Source organism: Scomber japonicus, chromosome 24 (assembly GCF_027409825.1).
Source record: "Scomber japonicus isolate fScoJap1 chromosome 24, fScoJap1.pri, whole genome shotgun sequence".
NCBI lineage: Eukaryota > Metazoa > Chordata > Actinopteri > Scombriformes > Scombridae > Scomber > Scomber japonicus.
This window is the reverse complement of record NC_070601.1, coordinates 45,001-58,912: the sequence shown is the minus strand read 5'-3', so window position 1 is coordinate 58,912 and position 13,912 is coordinate 45,001. Positions and strand designations below refer to the sequence as shown.

The window sequence follows — 13,912 nt, the reverse complement described above, 5'->3', positions numbered from 1 at the left end:
AACTGAAATGACGCCATACTCCTGTCTCACCTGTCTCACCTGTCTCACCTGTCTCACTCTCACCTGTCTCACCTGTCTCACTCTCACCTGTCTCACCTGTCTCTCCTTCGCCTGTCTCTCCTGTCTCACCTGTCTCTCCTGTCTCACCTGTCTCACTCTCACCTGTCTCTCCTGTCTCTCGTGTTTCTCACCTATCTCTCACCTGTCTCACTCTCACCTGTCTCTCCTGTCTCTCGTGTTTCTCACCTGTCTCTCCTTCGCCTGTCTCTCCTGTCTCACCTGTCTCACTCTCACCTGTCTCTCATGTCTCTCCTGTCTCTCACCTGTCTCACCTGTCTCTCCTGTCTCACCTGTCTCACTCTCACCTGTCTCTCGTGTTTCTCACCTATCTCTCACCTGTCTCACCTGTCTCACTCTCACCTGTCTCACCTTTCTCACTCTCACCTGTCTCACCTGTCTCTCCTTCGCCTGTCTCTCCTGTCTCTCCTGTCTCACCTGTCTCTCCTTCGCCTGTCTCTCCTGTGTCTCACCTGTCTCACCTGTCTCTCCTTCGCCTGTCTCACCTGTCTCACCTGTCTCTCCTGTCTCACTTGTCTCTCCTTCGCCTGTCTCACCTGTCTCACCTGTCTCACCTGTCTCACTCTCACCTGTCTCACCTGTCTCTCCTGTCTCACCTGTCTCTCCTGTCTCACCTGTCTCTCCTTCGCCTGTCTCTCCTGTCTCACTCTCACCTGTCTCTCCTGTCTCTCGTGTTTCTCACCTATCTCTCACCTGTCTCACCTGTCTCACCTGTCTCACTCTCACCTGTCTCACCTGTCTCTCCTGTCTCACCTGTCTCTCCTGTCTCACCTGTCTCTCCTTCGCCTGTCTCTCCTGTCTCACCTGTCTCACTCTCACCTGTCTCTCCTGTCTCTCGTGTTTCTCACCTATCTCTCACCTGTCTCACCTGTCTCACCTGTCTCACTCTCACCTGTCTCACCTGTCTCACCTTCGCCTGTCTCACCTGTCTCTCCTTCGCCTGTCTCTCCTGTCTCACCTGTCTCACTCTCACCTGTCTCTCCTGTCTCTCGTGTCTCACTTTCACCTGTCTCTCGTGTTTCTCACCTGTCTCTCACCTGTCTCTCACCTGTCTCACCTGTCTCACCTGTCTCACTCTCACCTGTCTCACTCTCACCTGTCTCTCGTGTCTCACTTTCAACTGTCTCTCGTGTTTCTCACCTGTCTCTCACCTGTCTCTCACCTGTCTCACCTGTCTGTCTGCAGGTCACATGGTGGGCTTTGCGGTTCCTCGGAGGTCAGGTGGTTACGTTGCAGGTGTGGGCCGCAGCATTGTGGCTGTTGATTGGTCGACTCAGACGATGACATCATTGGCGGAAGTGGACGAAGACAAACCGAACAATCGTCTGAACGACGGGAAGGTGGATCCTCTGGGACGCCTGCTGGCAGGTGTGTCTCCAGCTGATGCCGTGGTAACACTGTTCTGTCTCCAGCTGTTGCCACGGTAACACTGTTCTGTCTCCAGCTGTTGCCATGGTAACAGTGTTCTGTCTCCAGGGACGATGTCGATGATGGAGGGTTCGGCGGAGTTTGAGAAACAGCAGGGGTCACTGTTCTCCCTGACCTCTGACCTCACTCTCACCAAACACCTGAGCCAGGTAACCTGTCTGTCTGTCTCTGTCTGTCTCTCACCTGTCTGTCTCTACCTACCTGTCTGTCTCTGTCTGTCTCTCACCTGTCTGTCTCTGCCTGTCTCTGTCTGTCTGTCTCTACCTACCTGTCTGTCTCTGTCTGTCTGTCTCTGTCTGTCTCTGTCTGTCTGTCTCTGTCTGTCTCTGTCTGTCTCTCACCTGTCTGTCTCTGTCTGTCTCTGCCTGTCTGTCTCTGTCTGTCTGTCTCTGTCTGTCTCTCACCTGTCTGTCTCTGCCTGTCTCTGTCTGTCTGTCTCTACCTGTCTGTCTCTGCCTGTCTCTGTCTGTCTGTCTCTACCTACCTGTCTGTCTCTGTCTGTCTGTCTCTGTCTGTCTGTCTCTGTCTGTCTCTCACCTGTCTGTCTCTGCCTGTCTCTGTCTGTCTGTCTCTACCTGTCTGTCTCTGCCTGTCTCTGTCTGTCTGTCTCTACCTGTCTGTCTGTCTCTGCCTGTCTCTGTCTGTCTGTCTCTACCTGTCTGTCTGTCTCTGTCTGTCTGTCTCTCACCTGTCTGTCTCTGTCTGTCTCTCACCTGTCTGTCTCTGTCTGTCTCTCACCTGTCTGTCTCTGTCTGTCTCTACCTGTCTCTCACCTGTCTGTCCCTACCTGTCTGTCTCTCACCTGTCTGTCTCACCTGTCTGTCTCTACCTGTCTGTCTCTCAGGTGGACATCTCTAACGGGATGGACTGGTCTTTGGATCAGAAGACGTTTTTCTACATTGACAGTTTGTCTCTGAGTGTCGACGCGTTTGATTACGACTCCACCACCGGACAGCTGGGTGTGTACTTATACTCTATCTGTGTACTTATACTCTCTATCTGTGTACTTATACTCTCTATCTGTGTACTTATACTCTCTATCTGTGTACTTATACTCTATCTGTGTGTACTCTGTGTGTGTGTGTATTGCGTTGCCTAGGTAACCGCCGTGTGGTGTACCGCCTGCAGGAGGGGGAGGGGCTTCCTGACGGGATGACAGCTGATGCTGACGGTCGTCTGTGGGTGGCGTGTTACAACGGAGGCCGGGTTCTCCACATAGACCCCACTACTGGTGAGTTCTACTGGTTCTACTGGTCCTACTGGTTCTACTGGTGAGTTCTACTGGTTCTACTGGTTCTACTGGTCCTACTGGTTCTACTGGTGAGTTCTACTGGTTCTACTGGTCCTACTGGTCCTACTGGTGAGTTCTACTGGTTCTACTGGTTTTACTGGTCCTACTGGTTCTACTGGTGAGTCCTACTGGTTCTACTGGTCCTACTGGTGAGTTCTACTGGTTCTACTGGTTTTACTGGTCCTACTGGTTCTACTGGTGAGTCCTACTGGTTCTACTGGTTCTGCTGGTTATTAACGTGTGTGTCTAAGGTTCTACTGGTTCTACTGGTTCTGCTGGTTATTAACAGTTCTGCTGGTTCTGCTGGTTCCAGGTGTGCGGCTGCAGACCGTCCCCCTCCCGGTGATGAAGACCACCTCGTGCTGCTTCGGAGGTCCAGATTACTCCGACCTCTACGTGACCTCGGCCCGTCTGGGTCTCAGCGAGGAAGAACAGAGACAGCAGCCTTCAGCCGGAGCCACGTTCAGGGTGAGTCCCACCTGACCCACCTGACTCACCTGACCCACCTGACTCACCTGATTCACCTGACCCACCTGACCCACCTGACCCACCTGATTCACCTGACCTACCTGACTCACCTGACCCACCTGACCCACCTGACTCACCTGATTCACCTGACCCACCTGACTCACCTGATTCACCTGACTCACCTGACTCACCTGACCCACCTGTATCACCTGACCCACCTGACCCATCTGACCCACATGTATCACCTGACCCACCTGAATCACCTGACCCACCTGTATCACCTGACCCACCTGACTCACCTGACCCACCTGACTCACCTGACTCACCTGTATCACCTGACCCACCTGACTCACCTGACCCACCTGTATCACCTGACCCACCTGACCCACCTGTATCACCTGACCCACCTGAATCACCTGTATCACCTGACCCACCTGACCCACCTGTATCACCTGACCCATCTGACCCACCTGAATCACCTGACCCACCTGAATCACCTGACCCACCTGTATCACCTGATCCACCTGTATCACCTGACTCACCTGACCCACCTGTATCACCTGACCCACCTGACCCATCTGACCCACCTGTATCACCTGACCCACCTGTATCACCTGACCCACCTGTATCACCTGACCCACCTGACTCACCTGACCCACCTGTATCACCTGACCCACCTGACCCACCTGTATCACCTGACCCACCTGACCCATCTGACCCACCTGTATCACCTGACCCACCTGACTCACCTGACCCACCTGTATCACCTTTATCACCTGACTCACCTGTATCACCTGACTGACCTGACCCACCTGTATCACCTGACCCACCTGTATCACCTGATTCACCTGTATCACCTGACCAACCTGTATCACCTGACTGACCTGACCCACCTGTATCACCTCACCCACCTGATCCACCTGACCCACCTGATCCAACTGTATCACCTGACCCACCTGATTCACCTGACCTACCTGACTCACCTGACCCACCTGTATCACCTGACCCACCTGACTCACCTGTATCACCTGACCCACTTGTATCACCTGACCCACCTGAATCACCTGACTCACCTGACCCACCTGTATCACCTGACCCACCTGACCCACCTGACCCATCTGACCCACCTGTATCACCTGACCCACCTGAATCACCTGACCCACCTGACCCACCTGACTCACCTGTATCACCTGACCCACTTGTATCACCTGACCCACCTGTATCACCTGACCCACCTGACCCACCTGACCCACCTGACCCACCTGTATCACCTGACCCACCTGACCCATCTGACCCACCTGTATCACCTGACTCACCTGTATCACCTGACCCACCTGATCCACCTGACTCACCTGTATCACCTGTATCACCTGACCCACATGATTCACCTGACTTACCTGACTCACCTGACCCACCTGACCCACCTGTATCACCTGACTCACCTGACCCACCTGTATCACCTGACCCACCTGTATCACCTGACCCACCTGAGCCACCTGACTCACCTGACCCACCTGACTCACCTGTATCACCTGACCCACCTGAATCACCTGACCCACCTGACTCACCTGACTCACCTGACCCACCTGTCCCACCTGTATCACCTGTCCCACCTGACTCACCTGACCCACCTGACCCACCTGTATCACCTGACCCACCTGTATCACCTGACCCACCTGTATCACCTGACTCACCTGACCCACCTGACTCACCTGTATCACCTGACTCACCTGACCCACCTGCATCACCTGACCCACCTGTATCACCTGACCCACCTGTATCACCTGACTCACCTGACCCACCTGACTCACCTGTATCACTTGACTCACCTGACCCACCTGCATCACCTGACCCACCTGTATCACCTGACTCACCTCACCCACCTGTATCACCTGACCCACCTCACCCACCTGACTCACCTGACCCACCTGACTCACCTGACCCACCTGTATCACCTGTATCACCTCACCCACCTGTATCACCTGACTCACCTGACCCACCTGACCCACCTGTATCACCTGACCCACCTGTATCACCTGACTCACCTGACCCACCTGACTCACCTGTATCACCTGACTCACCTGACCCACCTGCATCACCTGACCCACCTGTATCACCTGACTCACCTCACCCACCTGACCCACCTCACCCACCTGACTCACCTGACCCACCTGACTCACCTGACCCACCTGTATCACCTGTATCACCTGACCCACCTGTATCACCTGACTCACCTGACCCACCTGTATCACCTGACCCACCTGTATCACCTGACCAACCTGACTCACCTGTATCACCTGACCCACCTGTATCACCTGACCCACCTGACCCACCTGTATCACCTGACCCACCTGTATCACCTGACTTACCTGACCCACCTGACCCACCTGTATCACCTGACCCACCTGAGCCACCTGACTCACCTGAGCCACCTGACTCACCTGACCCACCTGACTCACCTGTATCACCTGACCCACCTGACTCACCTGAATCACCTGACCCATCTGACTCACCTGTCCCACCTGTATCACCTGTCCCACCTGACTCACCTGACCCACCTGTATCACCTGACCCACCTGTATCACCTGACCCACCTGTATCACCTGACTCACCTCACCCACCTGTATCACCTGACCCACCTGTATCACCTGACCCACCTGTATCACCTGTATCACCTGACCCACCTGTATCACCTGACTCACCTGACCCACCTGACTCACCTGTATCACCTGACCCACCTGCATCACCTGACTCACCTCACCCACCTGTATCACCTGACCCACCTGTATCACCTGACCCACCTCACCCACCTGACTCACCTGACCCACCTGACCCACCTGTATCACCTGACCAACCTGACCCACCTGTATCACCTGACCAACCTGACCCACCTGTATCACCTGTATCACCTGACCCACCTGACTCACCTGTATCACCTGACCCACCTGTATCACCTGACTCACCTGTATCACCTGACCCACCTCACCCACCTGACTCACCTGACCCACCTGTATCACCTGACCCACCTGACCCACCTGTATCACCTGACCCACCTGACTCACCTGTATCACCTGACTCACCTGACCCACCTGTATCACCTGACTCACCTGACCCACCTGTATCACCTGACCCACCTCACCCACCTGACTCACCTGACCCACCTGTATCACCTGACCCACCTCACCCACCTGACTCACCTGACCCACCTGACCCACCTGTATCACCTGACCAACCTGACTCACCTGTATCACCTGACCCACCTGTATCACCTGACCCACCTGACCCACCTGTATCACCTGACCCACCTGACCCACCTGTATCACCTGACCCACCTGACTCACCTGACTCACCTGACCCACCTGACTCACCTGACTCACCTGACCCACCTGTATCACCTGACCCGCCTGACCTACCTGTGTGTGTGTTTGCAGGTGACTGGTCTCGGGGTCAAAGGTCGTCCTTCCAACTCATTCTCTGGATGATCGTCAGGACCCGAACAGCCAATCACAGAACAGATTGATTAATGTTAACAGTTAATCTCTCAGCTGCTAGTGATGAATAATTATATAATATATATATATATATATATATATATATATATATATTATATAACCTTATTAATAAATTAATAAGGTTTATTAATAAAGGGTTAATAAGGTTTTAGCTCTTTAATGAACGCTGATTTGCATAATGAAACAAACCTGTATCAGAAAGAAATGATGACAGCCAATCAGAAACAAGGAAACTGTAACCTGCAGCCAATCAAATGATCCATATTCTGACATGTGACTTTGTATAATTAATGAAAATAAAATAAAACTTGAGCAACATCAGACCCGTGAACTCACTTCGGACAGACGCTGAGGATTATGGGTAATGTAGTTTAACAGTGAATACAGACGCTGAGGATTATGGGTAATGTAGTTTAACAGTGAATACAGACGCTGAGGATTATGGGTAATGTAGTTTAACAGTGAATACAGACGCTGAGGATTATGGGTAATGTAGTTTAACAGTGAATACAGACGCTGAGGATTATGGGTAATGTAGTTTAACAGTGAATACAGACACTGAGGATTATGGGTAATGTAGTTTAACAGTGAATACAGAAGTTCACGTTAAATTCAGTTTACTTTTTTTAAATTGTTTCTTTTTCAGTTAAACATTTAAACATCAGAACGCTATGAAGGGAAACGTAGCTTGTCACAAGCCGTTAGATATTCAGGTGAATGCATTTAAAGAGTCGCCCGGAGAGCACGGAGGGATCAGACTGCTCAGAGATGATCCCCAGCCCAAGGGGGGTCGGCTGGTGAGATTACTGCCACTACGAGACTGGACTAATATCAGGCTCTCAGCTACACAGCTACACAAGCTACACTCCAGGTTGGACCTTTTCCTGATGAATATTATAGACAGACACGAGTGCATTGGAACAGCCGATATATATCCGATCACCGTCACCGTTACCGTCCTCGTCCTCTTATCCTGGTCGGGTCTCGGGGGCAGCAGCCTAAGCAGGAAGCCCAGACTTCCCTCTCCCCAGCCACTTCGTCCAGCTCTTCCCGGGGGATCCCGAGGCGTTCCCAGGCCAGCCGAGAGACATAGTCTCTCCAGCGTGTCCCGGGTCTCCTACCGGTGGGACGGGCCCTGAACACCTCACCAGGGAGGCGTCCGGGTCTCCTACCGGTGGGACGGGCCCTGAACACCTCACCAGGGAGGCGTCCGGGAGGCATCCTGACTAGATGCCCGAGCCTCCTCATCTGGCTCCTCTCAACGCGGAGGAGCAGCGGGTCTACTCCGAGCTCCCTCCGGATAACTGAGCTTCTCACCCTATCTCTAAGGGAGAGCCCAGCCAGCCTACGGAGGAAGCTCATTTCGGCCACTTGTACCCGCCATCTTGTTCTTTGGGTCACGACCCAAAGCTCATGACCAGAGGTGAGGGTAGGAACCCAAAGCTCATGACCAGAGGTGAGGGTAGGAACCCAAAGCTCATGACCAGAGGTGAGGGTAGGAACCAAGACCGACTGGTAAATCCAGAGCTTTGCCTTTCGGCTCAGCTCTCTCTTCACCACGACGGATCTGTGCAGAGTCCGCATTACTGCAGACGCCGCACCGATCCGCCTGTCGGTCTCCCGCTCCATCCTTCCCTCACTGTGAACAAGACCCCGAGGTACTTGAACTCCTCCACTTGAGGCAGGATCTCATCCCCGACCCGGAGAGTGCACTCCACCCTTTTCCGGTTGAGGACCATGGACTCGGATTTGGAGGTGCTGATTCTCATCCAGGCCGCTTCACACTCAGCAGCGAACCGATCCGGTGAGAGTTGGAGGTCACGGTCTGATGGAGCCAACAGGACCACATCATCTGCAAAAAGCAGTGACCCAATCCTGAGGTCACCAAACCGGACCCCCTCCACACCCTGGCTGCACCTAGAAATCCTGTCCATAAAGATTATGAACAGGATCGGTGACAAAGGGCAGCCCTGGCGGAGTCCAACCCTCACTGGAAACAAGTCCGACTTATTACCAGCAATGTGGACCAAGCTCTGACACCGGTCATACAGGGACCGGACGGCCCGTATCAGGGGGTCCGATACCCCGTACTCCCGGAGAACCCCCCACAGGACTCCCCGAGGGACACGGTCGAATGCCTTCTCCAAGTCCACAAAACACATGTGGACTGGTTGGGCCCCATGCACCCTCAAGGATCCTGCAGAGGGTGTAGAGCTGGTCCACAGTTCCACGGCCCGGACGAAAACCACACTGCTCCTCCTGAATCCGAGGTTCGGCTATCCGACGGACCCTCCTCTCCAGCACCCCCGAATAGACCTTACCAGGGAGGCTGAGGAGTGTGATTCCCTATAGTTGGAACACACCCTCCGGTCCCCCTTCTTAAAAAGAGGGACCACCACCCCAGTCTGCCAATCCAGAGGCACTGCCCCCGATGTCCACGCGATGCTGCAGAGTCGTGTCAACCATGACAGCCCCACAACATCCAGGGCCTTGAGGAACTCAGGCCGGATCTCATCCACCCCCGGGGCCCTGCCACCGAGGAGCTTTTTGACCACCTCAGCGACCTCCACCTCAGAGATAGGAGAGCCCACACCCGAGTCCCCAGGCCCTGCTTCCTTACCGGAAGGCGTGTCGGTGGGATTGAGGAGGTCTTTGAAGTATTCCTTCCACCGATCCACAACGTCCCGAGTCGAGGTCAGCAGCGCACCGTCCCCACCGTACACAGTGTTGACGATGCACTGCTTCCCCCTCCTGAGACGCCGGATGGTGGTCCAGAATCTCTTCGAAGCCGTCCGGAAGTCGTTCTCCATGGCCTCACCGAACTCCTCCCATGTCCGGGTTTTTGCCTCAGCGACCGCCGCAGCTGCACTCCGCTTGGTCTGCCGGTACCTGTCTGCTGCCTCCGGAGTCCTACAGGCCAAAAAGGTCCTATAGGACTCCTTCTTCAGCTTGACGGCATCCCTCACCGCCGGTGTCCACCAGCGGGTTCGGGGATTGCCGCCCCGACAGGCACCGACCACCTTGCAGCCACAGCTCCGGTCAGCCGCCTTAACAATGGAGGCACGGAACATGGCCCACTCGGACTCAATGTCCCCCGCCTCCCCCGGTACGTGGTCGAAGCTCTCCCGGAGGTGGGAGTTGAAACTCTCTCTGACAGGAGACTCTGCCAGACGTTCCCAGCAGACCCTCACAGTACGTTTGGGTCTGCCAGGTCTGACCGGCACCCTCCCCCACCATCGGAGCCAACTCACCACCAGGTGGTGATCAGTTGACAGCTCCGCCCCTCTCTTCACCCGAGTGTCCAAGACATGCGGCCGCAAGTCCGACGACACGACTACAAAGTCAATCATGGAACAGATTGACTTTGTAGCACAGAAGTCCAATAACAGAACACCACTCGGGTTCAGATCGGGTGGGTGTTCCTCCCAGTCACACCCCTCCAGGTCTCACTGTCGCTGCCAACATGGGCGTTGAAGTCCCCCAGCAGAACGAGGGAATCCCCAGAGGGAGACTCTCCAGCCCCCCCTCCAAGGAGTCCAAGAAGGGTGGATACTCTGAACTGCTGGACCATAGGCACAAACAACCCTCTCGTCTACCGGGGTAAACTCCAACATACAGGCACCAAGCCGGGGGGCAATAAGTATTGCCACCCCTGCCCGGCGCCTCTCACCAGTGGCAACTCCAGAGTGGACCAGAGTCCAACCCCTCTCGAGGAGACTGGTTCCAGACTGGTTCCAGACTGGTTCCAGAGCCCTTGCTGTGCGTCGAGGTGAGGCCGACTATATCTAGCCGGAACTTCTCAACCTCACGCACCAGCTCAGGCTCCTTTCCCACCAGAGAAGTGACGCTCCACGTCCCTAGAGCTAGCTTCTGCTGCCGAGCGTCGGACCACCAAGGTCCCCGCCTTCAGCTGCCGCCCAGCTCACACTGCACCCGACCCCTTTGGCCCCTCTCACTGGTGGTGGGTCTCTGGGAGCGGGGTCCCATGTCCCCTTTACGGGCTGTGCCCAGCCGGGCCCCATGGGTGAAGGCCCGGCCACCAAGCGCTCGCCTCTGAGCCCCAACCCCAGGCCTGGCTCCGGGGGGGGCCCCGGTGACCCGCGTCCGGGCAAGGGACACGAAATACCAATTATGTTGCTCGTCATTGGGGTTTTCTGGGGTTTTAACGTGAAACTCAGTTTAGTTAAAGTGAAACTCAGTTTAGTTAAAGTGAAACTCAGTTTAGTTAACGTTAAACTCAGTTTAGTTAAACTCAGTTTAGTGAAAGTGAAACTCAGTTTAGTTAAACTCAGTTTAGTTAACATGAAACTCAGTTTAGTTAAACTCGGTTTAGTTAACGTTAAACTCGGTTTAGTTAACGTTAAACTCGGTTTAGTTAACGTTAAACTCAGTTGAGTTAACGTTAAACTCAGTTGAGTTAACGTTAAACTCGGGTTAGGGTTAGTTGTGTTGAGTTGTGTGTTTAAATGAAAGTCAGGCAGCAGCATCATGTCGACATGGAGGTGTTTAATTTACACCATCAATGCAGAATCACCAACATCCAACAAACACTGAACAGAACGACGCTACAGAGCTTTCTAGAAAACATATATACACATAGAAAACTTTGTGCTGTTTCATTTTTTGTCTTCACTTTGATTCAGTTGTTGAAATCATGTTGAAGGTGTGAAATGAAGGGAAAAGGGAAAAGGTGGTCTGTGCAGGTCTCACCAGCAGACTGAGTCCAACACAGTTTCATTACGTTGAATTCAGTTTAAACATGATCATGTGACATCATCCAGGTAAACTCACTTTAGGTGTTTCAGTTCTCACCTGAGTCCTCAGCTTCAGGTAAGACATTTATACTAAATGAATTCATCGCTGTGCTGTCACATGTCCTCGTGTGTCTGGATGATCTCTGCTGCTGGTTGTGCTCGTCTGTTAGCTAGCAGCAGCTAGCAGCAGCTAGCAGCTAACAGACTGGGATTCATTGATAGCAGACAAACAGGTTGTCTGAATGCTAATGCTTGTAGCTAACACTGTTTCTGGTAATGGGAATAAATACAGTAGAAAACAACAGAACACACCGTAGTGAAAGGACGAGAACCCTGTACAAGATCCAGTTAAATAGCCAGAACAACCACAGACCTGCTGACCCCGACAGAACCAGGACTGAGTCTGGCTTTCAAAGACACTTTTGGACCTGCTGACCTCTGACACAGGAAGCGTTTCACCGCTTGAGTGATTAGTCCCAGATTAAAGTGACTCTTTGACCCCCAACAGGTTTCAACATCATGTAGATTATCAGCATGATGCTGTAACTGTTATTAGGAGTCATCTTGTCTCTCTCAGCCCGGCTAGGGTTAGGGCTAACCCTAACCCTAGCCCTGGACCTGTACCTGTACCTCTGCTCAGGTACCTGCTGATCTGGTTCTGACTCGACTGTTTGATTCAGCAGCTGTTTGACAGCTGTTCACTTTTATCAGTTAAGAAACAAAAACACTTTATTCTCCTGCATCTGGACGGAGGTCAGAGGTCAGAGGTCAGGGGTCTGTGACAAACTGTCAAATAAAATAACATACAGTAACATGTCATTGGTTCACATCGAGTGGTAAGAAATGTTCAAAGTGCTGATTGGTCCCATCGATGAGACGTTGGCGTGACCAGCTGAAGAGCTTCTTCAAACCTGCTCGTCACGTCTCTGATGTCACATCTCTCTGTGATGTCATCTGTCTCTCTGTGATGTCATCTGTCTCTCTGTGATGTCATCTGTCTCTCTGTGATGTCATCTGTCTCTCTGTGATGTCATCTGTCTCAGTAGTGCTCCTCAGAGTGGGCGGGGTCACAGAAAAAACGAGAGCTGCGTTTGGCTGATCGAGCCGTGAAGGGGACGGTCTTCAGAGCTGCAGGTAAGAAAATAACATGGTTACCTGTGAAGATGATGATGAAGATGATGAAGATGATGATGATGATGAAGATAACATGGTTACCTGTGATGATGTCCTCTATCGCTCCGTCCTTTCCTTCATAAACATGACGGCTGTCTTTTCCTTGTCGTCGTCTCAGCTCTGTGAGCAGCTCCTGCTGCTGCCGTTTACCCCTGTGGGATGGAGACTGGGGAGGAGGGGGGGGGGGGGGTGGGGTCAGCAGATCATACACTTTGCTAATTCAAATTGAACATAAACCAATCAGAGTGTCTCTAGATGATGACACAACTCTCCACCTGTGAATGAACAGGTGTGTCAGCAGCCTCTCACCTTGGTCTCCTCCTCCTCCTGCTGCTCCTCCTGTTCTAGTTTCTCAAGCAGCATCTGCTCCTGACGCCTCCTCTGCTCATTCTCCTCCTCTACCAACTACACACACACACACACACACACACACACACACACACACACACACACACACACACACAATGATGTTAAATACTTGAGTCAACATTTCAAAATGAATTAACTTTTATATTTCATATATTTTTTTTTTAATTTTCTCGTCATATTTTAAACCAAATGAAGTTGTGACGCTCTGAGAATCGTCTCCTTATCGTGGTGGAGAGGTTTGAGTGTCCCTGTGACCCTGGGAGCGAGGAGCCGGGCGGTGTGGAGATACTCAGAGTCTCCGGGTAAGGGTCGCCTCCTTGGTGGAGAGGTTTGAGTGTCCCTGTGACCCTGGGAGCGAGGAGCCGGGCGGTGTGGAGATACTCAGAGTCTCCGGGTAAGGGTCGCCTCCTTGGTGGAGAGGTTTGAGTGTCCCTGTGACCCTGGGAGCGAGGAGCCGGGCGGTATGGAGATACTCAGAGTCTCCGGCTGAGGGTCGCCTCCTTGTGATTTGGTGTTTTTGGGAGGAAGACTCTGACTGTCTGTGTGTCTGCAACCTTCTGGGACTCTCTGGGCCCTGGAGGGGCCGCGGCCCGCTGAGTCCATAGTTCTGCTGGGGGAAGATGGAGAAACCTGGAGGGGGGCGACTGGGAGGAACGGCCCCATCTGAACCTGAGCTAGCAATGGATCATAACAAACACCAGGATCCAGCATCAGGAGGGTCAGAACCTGCTACCAGAACACCTGAGGACAAAGGTCCATGATCCACTTTGTAGTGGACCTGTGGCCGTATGGGGGGGGGGCTGGCTGTCAGCTGATCATCACCTGGTGCTGAGGTGGAT

At 53.1% G+C, this 13,912-nt stretch overlaps 2 protein-coding genes across 2 annotated transcripts in view; one reads left to right on the top strand and one right to left on the bottom strand.

Moving 5' to 3' along the window:
• rgn (regucalcin) overlaps positions 1-7,089 on the top strand; it is a 10,398-nt gene extending 3,309 nt beyond the window's left edge. The window contains exons 3-8 of the mRNA XM_053314526.1: positions 1,264-1,446; positions 1,555-1,655; positions 2,351-2,465; positions 2,606-2,737; positions 3,111-3,265; positions 6,697-7,089. Coding sequence (XP_053170501.1) covers positions 1,264-1,446; positions 1,555-1,655; positions 2,351-2,465; positions 2,606-2,737; positions 3,111-3,265; positions 6,697-6,747 — 737 coding nt within the window. The 3' untranslated portion in view covers positions 6,748-7,089. The remainder of the gene's footprint in view (positions 1-1,263; positions 1,447-1,554; positions 1,656-2,350; positions 2,466-2,605; positions 2,738-3,110; positions 3,266-6,696) is intronic.
• Positions 7,090-12,570: 5,481 nt separating this feature from the next.
• The window catches only part of fmnl2b (formin-like 2b), a 23,805-nt gene continuing 22,463 nt past the window's right edge, over positions 12,571-13,912 (bottom strand). Inside the window, exons 26-28 of the mRNA XM_053314379.1 lie at positions 13,014-13,109; positions 12,747-12,870; positions 12,571-12,659 (exon numbers count right to left, since the gene is read on the bottom strand). Of these exons, the coding sequence (XP_053170354.1) occupies positions 12,571-12,659; positions 12,747-12,870; positions 13,014-13,109 (309 nt within the window). The remainder of the gene's footprint in view (positions 12,660-12,746; positions 12,871-13,013; positions 13,110-13,912) is intronic.